This window comes from Henckelia pumila, chromosome 4, assembly GCF_033568475.1.
Source record: "Henckelia pumila isolate YLH828 chromosome 4, ASM3356847v2, whole genome shotgun sequence".
Classification (NCBI taxonomy): domain Eukaryota; kingdom Viridiplantae; phylum Streptophyta; class Magnoliopsida; order Lamiales; family Gesneriaceae; genus Henckelia; species Henckelia pumila.
The window spans coordinates 209,769,509-209,783,751 of record NC_133123.1 but is presented as its reverse complement, the minus strand read 5'-3'; the positions used below and the strand labels follow the sequence as shown (position 1 = coordinate 209,783,751).

The following is a 14,243-nucleotide window of genomic DNA, read 5'->3' as shown; positions in this document are numbered from 1 at the left end:
ACTCATCTAAAATATACTGACGAAGTACGATACGTGGAACACATTGTGAATGATAGAGAGATACTGTGCTAACACCAAGCAGTAAGCCACATCTCCAACCATCTCTAGTATCTCAAATAGACCAATGAATCTCTTCGCTAACTTGCCTTTTAGACCAAACATCACCACCTTTTGAAAAGGTGATACTCGCCGAAAAACATGTTCTCCCGCCTAAAAATGCAATGGTCTGCGCTTGGTGTTGGCATAACTGACATGTCTGTCTTGTGCGGTCCTTATCCTTTTCTTGATCAACTTCATTTTTTCCACGATTTGCGGGTGCAACTCTGGCCCTTCAATCTATTGTTCCCTTTGTCCCAAATTAAGGGTGTCCGACAATGGCGACCATAAATAGCCTCAAACGGTTCCATGCCAATACTACAATGATAGCTATTTTTATACAAAAATTTTATCATTGGAAAATGATCTTGCAAGGATAAACCAAAATCAATTACTAAAGTCTTTAGCATATCCTCTAGTTTCCGAATATTCCTCTCGGACAGACCATCAGTCTCTAGATGATATGCAGTACTGAATCTCAGAGTACTGCCCAAGGCTCGTGGGAAACTACCCATAAATCATGAGGTGAACCTCGGATCTTTATCACTGACTATGCTCAAAGGACTCCATGCAAACGGATAATCTCCTGGATGTACAACCTCGCCATATGATCAAAAGTGAACTCGTTGTTATATGGAAGAAAGTGTTCAAACTTGGACCCAAATAGCATCACCCTGTCCGAAGGACATCGGAAATAGCGTGAAAAAAATCCAACGTCACATGCTCCCAATTCCATGGAATCACTAGGATCTACATCAAACCACCCAGTCGATGATGCTCAGCCTTGACCTGTTGGTAAAAAATACATTGAGAGACAACCTAATAAATGATATGCTTCATACCATTCCACCATATTTTTGTATGTAGATCTTTGTACATCTTTGCATTGCCTCGGTGCACGGTGAATCTACTGCGATGAGCCTGGGACAAAATCTCATCTCTTAGGGTCGAATCCTCTGGTATAACCACTATACCAGACAAACATAACAATCTGTTTGTCTGAAAATGGACATGTGTTGTTTCCCTAGGAAATACGGGTTAACTTCTGCATCATCAGATCTGAAAACTGAATTTTTCGAACACGAGCAAACAATTCTGGCTCAGCTAACACCAAAAATACTCGTATCCCCTGCTGTCCTTTCTTGTGTCTGAACATGAAATCCAAAGAACAACATTTTTTGAACTGCACTAAATACTGCACTAGTGCGAAGAGAACTAATACTCACCTAACGGCTAAGTGCGTCTGCAGCTAGATTCGCAAAACCTGAATGGTACTTGATCTCACTTTCATAATCCTTGAGAAGATCCATCCAACGACGCTGCTACATGTTCAACTCAGCCTGAGTGAACAAATATTTCAAACTCTTGTGGTCGAAAAAGATCTCAAAAATCTCTCCATATAGATAATGATGTCAAATATTCAGTGCAAACACGAACAATGCCAGATTTAGATCCTGCACTGGGTAGTTCCCTTCATGGGTCTTCAGATGTCGAGAAGAATAGGCCATCACATGCCCGTTCTATGTCAGCACACAGCCCAAACCTTGAAGAGATGCATCTATATAAACCACATAGCCTCCGGATGCAGATGTTAAAGCATGAACAAATGCGGTAGTTAATAGACTCCTCAAGTCATCGAAGCTCTACTTACACTCAGCTGACCAGACGAAAGGAACATCCTTCCTTGTCAACTGCGTCAGCGGCCTAGTAGTCTGTGAGAAATTTTTGATGAATCGTATATAATACCCTGCTAAACCTAAGATGCTATGAATCTCTGAAGCTTTCATAGGACGTGAACAGCTCAATATAGCTTCAGTCTTACTATGGTCAACTGAAACACCTTCCCAAGAGATAAAATGACCAAGGAACACTACTTGGTCAATCCAAAACTCTCACTTACTGAACTTGGCATATAATTGCTTTTCACGGAAAATTTTTAGTACAAGCCTCAAGTGCTGCACATGTTCATCAAAACTACGTGAGTAGATCAAAATATCGTCAATGAAAACCACGATAAATTTTTACAAATAACTACGGAAGACCTATTTCATCAATTCCATAAACAATGCAGGTGCGTTTGTCTAGGGTTGGGTTTTTGGTATACCGTACAAAAAATAACGGTATGAAAAAAATCCATACTAATACCGTACAGATACAAAAAAAATTTGATATACCCAAAAAATGTCTGTATTGCAAAAATATTTCGATACAATATCCCGATAATTCGGTATTTTGGTATGGTATCCCAGCTCTATGTTCTTCAGTCCAACATGCATCACTAAAAAATCGTAGTGACCATACCTCGTACGAAACACAGTCTTCAAAACATTTGCATCTCGAACTCGCAATTGATGATACCCTAACCTTATGTAAATATTGGAATACACAGAGGTACCTTGAATTTGATCGAACAAATAATCAATGCACAACAAAGGATACATGTTCTTGATCTTCGCTTGGTTTAATTGTCTGTAGTCGATACAGAGACACATGGAACCAACCTTCTTCTAGACGAAAAGTACTAGCGCTCCCCAAGGTGAAACGCTCAGTCGGATATATCTTTTATCCAACAAATCCTGCAACTGCTGTGCAAATCCCTCATATCTGCTGGTGCCAGATGATAAGGTGTACGAGAAATTGGTGTCATTCCTGGAACATGCTCGATTCCAAATTCAATCTCTCGAAGTAGAGGAAAACCTGAATCTCATTCGGGAAAACATCTGGGTACTCACAAACTGTAGTGACCCTATCCAGAAAATTTACTGGCCAGAGTCTTAAGCATGAAAATTTAAATAAATAGAAGCTTAATCAAAGATACTGCGGAAATTAAACCAAAATGCTAAATCGACGGAATACAACTAGTAAGTAAAATCCAAAGCGAAAGAATAGTACAACCCAATCGAAAATATCTACTTAAATAAATTAACTAAATCCAGATCCAAGGTAAAATACCGGCAAATGCCTCTCCGAATGGGGTGTCCAAGAAACACAGTAACATGAACGTGAGCGAACTACGCTCAGAACGTAAAGCACGAGTAAATATACTGATATGATGCATGAAAAATGAATAATTTGGTTACTAGGTATATTGATCAATCCTGTTCCGAATGGTGCCAAGGTTTGAGTAGTACCATCAAGGACTCAAACCACTAGGTAACTACGTCACTCCAAACCGAACATGGATATACAATGTCCATGAACACAAGAGTCGGCTCGACCCATCGGACACTGTGACTCTCAGCATCTAACTGTCCAAAAACTAAGGTTGAGCGAACCTATTGGAGAGGCTTATCTCGAATGAGAAGCATGCTTAACATGATATATGCACATGAAACATAATATATCAAAAACAGTAAAACATAGATCATGGCACATAATATGCAACACATAAATATGCATGCTCGCTAGATATCTCAATCAGTACTTTACGTACCTCAACAACTGTCCTAGATTTACATACATCTACCGTCCATCACTACATTCAAGATAATCATGCATCACTAATACTGATCTAAAAGTCTTAACTAAGCTAGTAGATACTCCCTAACGCTAATAGGGATCTCGGACTATACCTGCGTCCGTCGCAGCCCGCTGATGTCGTAGGCCCTGACCCAAGCATAGCTCTGCTACAAGCTCCGTAGCACCTCGCTATCGCCCGGCCTTTGAGAAGACGACTAAAAACCTTAGAAATAAACACTTAATTGAGTCAACACCTTAAACACACAATAAATTATGAGATTTCTCGACCTATTTATAGGCAAGGGTTCAGAAGTACCAATCTCTGCATGTCTTCCATTTACCAAACTATACTATTCGCAAGCTCCGACCTCCATCTTTGGACATTTCGATCTCATGCATGCAATTGCGTGTCAAAACTCTGGCAACACATCACTAGTGCGTATGGCATAACTCTTCGAAAGTTTCAATCTCTGGTTCAGAAGTTCCAATCATACTTCCAAACTCCTTCTCTTGGTCTGTTCATTTCGGATCTTCCTATCTCCTATGGTTAACGTTCGGACCTTCCGAACTACCCATGTCAACTTTGACTCTTGGAGAATTTTATGACATCCTGGAGTAGATTTATTGGTCTCATTAATCATATTAAAATCTCTTAATAAAGTTTAACCATTTAAGCTCGTAAATTGAATTCGGGTTACTACATTCTCCCTGCCTTCAAAAGGATTTCGTCCTCTAAATCAGGTTTAGGTCCTACCTGAAAATACTATCGAGCTACTGCACAAAAATCACGGTTACATGACATCAATCTGACAATAAGAAACAACAAATGTCTTAATACCTAGACCAAAATCATCCAACTGTATCACTATAAGAATTCTTACTGCACTCAATCACTTAGGTTATATACGCAAATCACTGCACACAGTTACTACTAGAGTTCTAAAATTTTACCAATCATTTCCATAAGCCACCGCACTAGATCTTAAATAAAACTTAGGATAGAAACAACCTATCTTATATGGCAGTCTACCAACTGTCCTCAAGAACTGTGTACTTACCCACTATAATAAATCATAAGAAAAAAACATAGATCATCCTTCAATCTAACTGGAAAATCTGCTTACACTAAGAAAATAGTGTAATCTCAAATTATTGACTGAATCCAATTCCTGTTGTATTGGAATCTTTCTGGAGATAAGACAAACATGTCTTGATTTACTGAAAACTAATTATCAATCCAACCAGGACTGTGACTGTAGTGGTCTACGTTGTGTGTTGGAAAAAATCTCATGTCGATCCTGAGAAGCTCTAAGTCTTTGTCTAATCCTCTCTAATATGTCTGCAATCTACTGGACTAACTCTAGGTCCCAAACCTGACACTCGCCAACCTCATCCAAAACAACGGTATTCAAAAACGGTGACTTATCTAACTGACCATCGGTCTCTGGATGATAAGTTGTGATAGGGACTACCACTGATTCTAGTACTGAAAATCACATTGGATTAAAACTAATTGTAACCACAACCATTTTTCAAATATCCAAATTATTGAATTCACAAATCTATTAGTACAGAGTTCGATACTAACAATCGAAACCAAATGATGTCATATAGTCCTCGGTGTTAAACTTTGCCTCCCAAATCAATTAGGAATACTAGTAATCTTACTCATCGGCTACTTTGAGTCAATCAAATTCCTGACTTACCAAGTCTTGTCTATACTAGTAGCAAAAGGATAAGATACATGCAAATTCCTCCCGACTCTACTCCAATCTGTGATGCTACTAGCTTCAACTCTGTTGAATCAATTACGTCAATTATCCATCGAATAACCACGAGACATTTGGCAACAACAACCTTTCCAGACCTGAAATCACCATAGGACTCAACTACTAATGTTGTACCAACATTAGTTAATAATTGTTCAATCTTGCTAGAGTCCACCGGAACAATATGCACTTGTTCGACAAAAAACTATCGATTGAAACTCAGGGAGACTGCGAAAAATTTTTGAATACTATGCTCATTTGATCAAGCCTCAAAAGCTGATGTTCTACAATAATCATGTAACCACTAATCACGCTAGTCTCAGAAAACTTGGTTGAAAATCCTTGGTACTAAGTTGGGTAAACTATCGAGTATTAAAGCTAGTTGGCTCTTCTTAATAAGGAATGCTTACCCTAGTTGCCACTTAGCTTCACTAGCTGTAACCATAAAATATATACTAAGAAACACTTTCTTATTGGACCACATTCATGGTTTGGTAAAATCAAACTGTTCGACCCAAAGTTTTGACCGTACTAATCAGTTCCACTTATTGCTGAAGGATTCAAACAATAATGCAACCCAAAGTTGAAATTCTATGTCATGAATAGTTGAATATCAACTACTCTTTAAATAGTGTATTAAGTTTTGTTGTAAATAGTATTTCAGTTGTAATCAGATCTATTAAAAATTTCAGTTAATTGATGTAATTATTTAATTGTTGTATTGTACATCTTTCAGTGTGATTTTTTGATTAAGTTATGTTTTACATGGGATTGTAATAAAGATTGTATTTGAACCTGGATTATTGGTTCAAGTATTGTAATATTTGAGATTTTCTTGGTTTTATTGAATAAAGGATTGTTAATTTGTTTAAATGTGTACTTGGGATTATATTATGCATGCTTCAGATGAATAGTTCTAGATGTTTTACCTAAAGTATTCTAGTAAGTTAAGTTTTTTTCCAGGAATGATGTGTATCATCAGGAGCTTAATGAGAAATTATACAAAATATTGTGGACTGTGTAAATAGATGATTAGACTGAGGATGAAGCGCGACCCTAAGTTTGTATTAATCTAGAAGTCTCTCATGTTTTTAGATGGTTATTCAGGGGGAGGCTACCTTAGTCTAGTATTTTGAAACAGTCACAGTAAAGATATAATGATATTGGAAGTATCTCGTGAAGATTTAAGAGATTCGATATTTAAGGCAATTTGTTTTAGTCTGATTTCTTTAGAGATACATAGCGAGAATTTCTGTTGTCGAAACAGTCTTGGAAGGGATTTTCCTTGACAGGTAATCGTTCTGAGAAGATAATTTTTGGTCTTTGATTTGGGATTTTGGGATTTAATCCAAGAATTTAGTTGAATTGGTATTCAACATGATTGAATTGTCAGATGTTTGCAAACTCGGGATTTGAGTTATGCTTCTGTAAAATTATGAAAGTTTTCCTCGACCAATGATTTTGGTCCAAATAGGAATGCTGCTCAATAATGATGGAAATCATCAAAGATTCAGGGATGAGTTATGCTAGGATGCTGATGATTGTCGGGTTTCGACATAGTATAGTAAGTGCGACCTTATGCTGGTGTACTCTGGAAGGATTCTTCTGTTCCAGTTTGGCATTTTAGGAAGACTTACCTCAGTCTCAATGTATGCATAGTAATAGCAATGAGTATAACTATTAGGAGAATATTCAGGATTTATTTGAGTCTTATAGAAATTATTTCTTGATGTTGGGTTAGTTTCAAGGGATGTGATAAGTTATCATCTGATTTAGTCAGAGTTATAGATTTTGATTCCATGGAAAGAATAGTCTTGGAAAGGATTTACTGACAAATGTATATTCTGGACGGATAGTTTTCGCACGTGCTATTGAGGGAGAACCAAGAGGTTTGACCGGTATTATCTGATTCTATCATCAATATAATCAATGGCCAGGGATATGATCATCATGATAAATTGGGATTCAAAGTGATGGATTTACTTTGATAAATTTTCCCTGTAAGAATTGGAATATGATTATTGGGTTGTCAAGTAATGACAATTTTTCATCAGGACACCGAGATGACTTATACTGGGATACGTGAGCTGTGATCAGGACTAGACATGGTGGATTATATTTTTAATGTTACTCTGGAAGTTTTTTGTATTTAGAGGGTTATGAAAAATTTACCCAGTCTAGAGATCATCGCAGCAGTTACGTTAAAGTATAACTTAGTGTTAGTATGATAACTTGGTAAAAGATACTTTATTTTATTGGTGGATAGAACTGTGATGAGATAAGTGTTTCCTAAATAGGTACATTTTTCATCAGAAGAGTTTGGGATCTACCAGATGATTGACCTAGTTAGTGTTTGACGGATGTCAAGAGCCTGCTAGGTTATAGCATGGATTCGGCAGTATGAGAATTCACTTGGATAGTGAAATTTGAGTACTTAGGTGTTCATGCTTGATTTGAAATAGTTAGTTTAAACTGGCACAAGATTAGTACCCAGTGACTTTTTCAACCGTTTTGGCCTTAACTCATTTGGATCACCGAGCTATGAGATATGTTCGATTTAATCAATTGCGTCAGCTTGAGTAACTTGAGTTCCAGCTCAAAAACTTCCAACCTTGATCTACTAACTACAACACTTGATGAAATATGTTATAAACACAATAACAAGTTTTGTTATCATCAAAATCAAAATTGCTTGTGTTTCACAACCCAACACAAAGTCAAGGTTACTAACATGGAAAGACACATTCTACCTCAAAGGTTGCCCACTCAAACCTATCCAATTTTCCTCGGTATCTTTTTTTGTTAGTTATGTTATAAACAAATATTATGTAATATATATACATATTGATTTGAGTGAAAACGTCATGTTTTATATCAAAAGTATAAAGTGTAATAAATGGTAATTGATGTGAAAATATAACTTTATATGTCAATAATATGATTTTTATCCGAATAGATATCAAATTAACTCATCCTAGTATATATTATGCAACAATATTGCACGGAAAACAAACTACTAGTATATAATATTTACGTAGTAGAGCCCTGCCCCAACCATTTATTTTGTGGTCCGCCGTTGATTCTGTTAGATTAATTAATTATATTATTAATTTATTTAACAAGAGTAGATTGATCGTTCATTAATTATTTAAGTTGATAGACAATATCATTTTTTTTTTGTGATGAAACTCATATAAATATAAATAGCGATATTATTTTGATGATTTCAAGTGTCTCAATCAATTATAAAGTGGGGAATAGAATTGTACACGAATATAATATAGGGGGAGGAGGGGACAAAAGGCTTGGATGAGACCACGTAAGAAAGTTCGATGTCAACAACCTATGACCACAAGCTATTTGTGCACACATTTGAGGTACACAAGAATACACCGTTCCTCTTGTCCCCTCCACCTAAACCACATACAAAAACCTTCTATTAAATGTCATTCAATTACTCTACCCCTACACTTTTAATTCCCCCAAAAGCAATGTCTCACGATTTCCCTAAACTATTAATAATATTGCCCTGCCCACTCTCTTCTTCTTTTTCACATGTCACGTTTTCGGTTTAACAATATGTATTTCGAATCTATTATTTTACACTAAATAGTTGGTTAACACGTTCATTCTCTATTATATTAAACGAACGTGTTAATCATTAAAATGAATTCCAATTCATCAGAAAAATGAGTATCGTTTGAGGGATCTAAAGGTTAAAATTATTTATTAATTCAAATAATGTGTTCAAATACAATAAAACAAAAGAGATGGGTGGATAACTACTCAATCAATAGTTGAGCAAATTTGAAAATTTTAGGTCAGCGGGCTAACGAAAGAAAAACAAAAGAAAAAAGAGGGGCAAATGTTGTTTTCTGAAAACTTTTAATGGCATATGTAATTTTTTTTTTAGAAGATGTAATTAAAATTAAAAAAAACTTAATCTTGTGGATTTCTATATTGTACAAAGTAAAAGGGCGTTTAGCATCGGCTCTTACGATCTATACCTTGTTTTGTGAGTTTTTTTTATTTAAAATATTCAGATAAAATAAGATAATATAGCTTTGGTGATGTATGATTTTTTTTTTTACGATAGCTATTGAAAATAGTGTAACACAGTATTAACACAAATTGAAATTTTTTTTTTAAAAAAAACACAAATTTATATTTTTGTTTAACTTTTACATATCAAATTTTATTACTATCATTATTATAGCCATAACTAATATATTTTAGATATAGTTATTGTTGTTGTTGTTATTAGTATTGTTTTATATCAACATTTTTATAACAGTTATTATAAGGAGGCCACTAATTAATGTTAACATTTTAGTTAATAACGATGATTATTATCGTTAATATTTAATATTTCTAGCTAGTAGTATTAGTGTTATTTTAAAAGGGTTGACCCCGAAGTGGACCCTATTCCACATGAGTCAAAGGTCCATTGCGGAGGTTAAATCGAGGGGTGTGCACGAGTAGACAGGGACCTAAGGGAGGGAACAACATGGTCCAACCCCAGAGCATACGCCCAAATATTTCAATGAGGAATATGTTCCACACGAGGATCGAACCCGCAATGCTGGGGAATTTCTTCTCACGTTACCTCAGATCTTACCAACTCGCATATACCTCTGTGGGCAGTAGTATTAGTGTTATTGTTATGGCATCTAGTTGTGCAATATTTTATACAAAGATATAATTAAGATATATTATAAGTTGTGGCCGGTGATAATTCAATCTTTGAAAACACTAAAATAATTTTTTTAAATAAGATAAGTGAGTCAAACTTTTTTTAAAAAAAACAATTTATTTTCCATTTTTTTTAAAACAGGGTTTATAATTAAGTTCTCCCGAATAATCTGTGTTAGGTTATTGTTTGTTATAAATACAATTTATTGTGGAAGGGAAAACAAAGGCGGATGTGTTAAAAAAAGAGTAGATTTTTAATGACATCTAGAAGTAGAATGTATACAAACTCTCACATCACATCTAAAAATTTTCTCCACAAATTCACACCTCCTGAAAAACTTTTTTTAAAAAATTCGTAAGTGTAAATTCAGGTACATATCACCTTTTCACTGCAACAATTATCTAACAATTTTTTTACATATAAATATACCACTAATTATAATTGTGAATTTCTTCTTGTATTCCTCATTTTTTTGGTAGATTTCAACCTAGCATAAGAATAATACCCAAATGATAGATCTACTGTCTTATGATTTGCCACGTCAACAATATATAATTAATTATGTCTATGTGTAAAAATACGAACCATTGGATGCATGATTTGAGTATTACCCATATGCTAGGATCGCATCTACCCATTTTTTTCATATTATGTGTTAATGAAACACTTCATATTCTTCTTTGTTAATCTATCATTAATTTAAATATTATTTAAATTTCTTACTCATATTTCAAATGATTAATTACCCACGTACAATGCATGTATATATATTTTTCTAATAATTATAAAATATATTAGTGCCCCTTAACACGCGGACGGTGAATACATATTGGTTTTTTAAAATAAATTTTGTGAATAAAATCTAGAGATTAAAATTAATAAAATTTTAAATATGAATTTTTTTTATAATATGAAAAAAAACTCTTATGAGAACATTTCACAGTTTAATTTTATTAAAGGATCTCAAACTCGATCCGACCCGTGAAAAAAATATTAGTTTTTATGTCAAAATGTACATTATTCTACTCGTGAATTGGGAAAGAAGTATAAATTTTCACTCTATGTATCAATCGAGTCGTTACATTTGTGAGACTTGTGAGACGATCCTATCCTTTATGATAACGTTAATTTTATGAGTGATTGATATAATCTTTTAAGAATTCAAAAGTATAGAAAACGATAAAAGAAATATTTTATTAGTATATCTTAGTTATATGTAAGATAATAATGTCCTAAAATAGGCTTTAATATATATTTTTTATGAAAAAATAATTTTATGGTCTATTAACTTGTCCAATTTTTTATTTTGTCCATTAACTTTTCAAATTTTGGTTTTGGTACATTAAATTTTAATTGTCGATTATTTTGGTTTAATGGCTGACGTGGTGGCTTTACATGTAAGCATTTTTCGGTACCACGCCATCATTTTTCGATGTCAAGTCAGCATTTTCCGATGTCACGTCAACAGTTGGGCCAACAAAACCGAAAAATAAAAGTTCGTATACCAAAACCAAACTTTAAAAAAGTATTGGATCAAAATTAAAAAATGGACAAGTTAATGGATAAAAAAATTTATTTTTCCATATTTATTTGAGAAGAATCGTATTTTTGGTTTTTGTTTTTTTAAAAAAAAACAAGATACCATGACACAAATTTTGGTTACTTTTTGTCTCTCAACTTTAATAATATTATTTTTTTAAAAAAACTTTAATAATATTATTTAGTATATACATGCATATAAGGAAAAAAATCGTACTTTGATACTTTCTGTTTAAATGTTTTATATTCGTTTTGATATTCTATGTGGCAAATTCCGATCTTAACTATTCGTCTATTCGTTCCTATAATTTTGGTAGTTTTTTTTCACTTGACACTCAGATGTATAATGTGAACTGTCACATAAATATTTTCTGAAAAAAAAAACAACTAAAATTTTCAAATGTTAAAAGATATAAGTTTGATACCCAATTATAACATAATATTTATTCAAAATAAAAATAAAATATATAGGCTGAACAAAACTTACAAATTTTTTCCAAAATTTTAAAATATGTCAGTCGTAGTCTATTATATTTATACTAGAGTCTTTTCGTGCACGATCGATACATACGTGCATATTAATTTTGTAATGTAAAATAATTTTTGTGTGAAATATTTAGAGATCATATTAAAATTTAAAAATATATTTAAAAAAATTAAAATATGTTTTACAATAAAATTTTTATTTGAATGGTGATATGATTTTTTTTTTTAAAAAAAGCAAATATAAAGTTAAAAAATATTATTGATATATGTTACTAATTAGAATCTATCTAAAATATATTTTTATCATATTTTTAAATTAAATTAAGATTAAATATATTTGAAATCCTATAACATATTTTTAGTTTTTAAAAAAGAGTTCAACACGATTTCAATATAATTACGATATATGCATCTCATTTATTAGAATATAGTATGTATATATATATATTCACATAATATCCTTATCCATATATTTATCTGAAAAAATGTAAAAAAAATTAATAAATAAAATTAATCATAAGCTTCCATACAACCACTCTTGATTGGTTGAAAAGCCCCCACCATATACCCCCCCACATGATAATAATATATAAGAAATATAATATAATAATAGTACTAATAAAGAGAACAATAAAAATAAAAGAAAAAAGAAAAAAGAAAAAAGAAGAGCAACCATAAAAACTAAGAAGCAATTTCCTGTAAATGGGAAATGAAAAACCCTCCAAGCTCCTCACTTTCAGAAGACGAAGAAAACCAAGACAGAAGCCAACAACCTCTACAAGATGACGATCAAGCCAGGTGCGAGTGGGATTTCAGCCTCACCACCGTCGTATCTTCCTTCTCCTCCGCCGTCTCCGACGCCATTGGGGTGGTTGAGTTCGATCAGGCCGACACCCTCTTGGCCACTGGCGGCATCGCCAGAAAGATCAGAATTTACAGCATCCACAATTCACTTTTGTCGCCGCCGGAGAGTGGCCAAACTGGAGTCAGATTCCTCGACCACGCCGCGGCATGCGAGTACTACATGTGCACACCGGCGAAGCTCAGCAGCCTCAAATGGAAGCCCGGATCCGGATCCCGGGTCCTCGGGTCCGGAGACTACGATGGGGTGGTGATGGAGTACGATCTCGAGAAACGGGTGCCCGTTTTCGAGCGCGACGAGCACGGCGGGAGGCGGGTTTGGGCCATAGACTATTCGAATTCCGACCCGATTATCGGAGCATCCGTTTCGGACGACGGAACCATGCAAATGTGGGACCCGCGCTGTGATAGGGGAAGCTGCCTCGCGTCGGTTCAGCCGAACCGGGCTTCCCGCAATCCGGTCTGTTCCGTCGAGTTCAACCCGTTCGGTGAACCTCTCGTCACCGTCGGATGCACGGACCGGAAGATATACGGCTACGATATCCGGCAAACAGTCGACCCGGTCTTTGTCCTTCAAGGGCACCAGAAACCCGTAACGTATACCAGATTTCTTGATTCGCAAACAATGGTTTCCTCGTCCATTGACGGATGTTTGATGATGTGGGACACCGGAAACCTACGGCTGATCCGAACTTACAGAGGCCACGTAAACTATAAAAGATTCGTGGGCTTATCCGTTTGGAGAAACGGAGGATTGTTAAGCTGTGGATCAGAGAATAATCATATTTTTGTGTATGATAAAAGATGGGGCAACCCGATTTGGGTTCGCGGGTTCGATTTGGTGGCTCCGACTCCGAGCGACCGGAGTTTCGTTAGCGGCATTTGCTGGCGGCAGACGGGGGAGGAGCGGTGTACCCTGGTGGCCGGCGGCTCCAATGGGGTGTTACAAGTATTTGAGGGTGAAAGGAATTAAGGAGCCGTTGGTAGGCTCTTAATTGATCATTAGGGTAAAGTAAACATTTCTTGAAAACTATTATTAATTTGCAATGGAAGATTTTATACAATTATTTTGTCACAGTTGAATCAACTTCATATGATACCGAACTTTCATCAATATGAATAAAGATATACTTTTGATTAATATTTGTTGTACTCATCAACTTATAAAACCATTTTCCAGATGTGTATATTTTTTGCTAATTGTTATAGCGAGAAATGAACCACTAAAGAAGCTAACACATAATTTACCTTCATTTATATTTCATTTCCTTCCCGCTTGTTATTTCTCCCTTTGATAACACAAGAAACTCCTCGAGAATTGACCCAGTCCATGACTATCA

At 34.9% G+C, this 14,243-nt stretch overlaps 1 protein-coding gene across 1 annotated transcript; it reads left to right on the top strand.

The window, feature by feature from the left end:
• Positions 1 to 12,751: 12,751 nt before the first annotated feature.
• On the top strand, positions 12,752 to 13,990 carry LOC140867170 (WD repeat-containing protein RUP2). Its single transcript, XM_073272246.1, has one exon. It carries the CDS (start codon positions 12,752 to 12,754, stop codon positions 13,874 to 13,876), a length of 1,125 nt encoding a protein of 374 aa, XP_073128347.1. The 3' UTR covers positions 13,877 to 13,990.
• Positions 13,991 to 14,243: the final 253 nt, after the last annotated feature.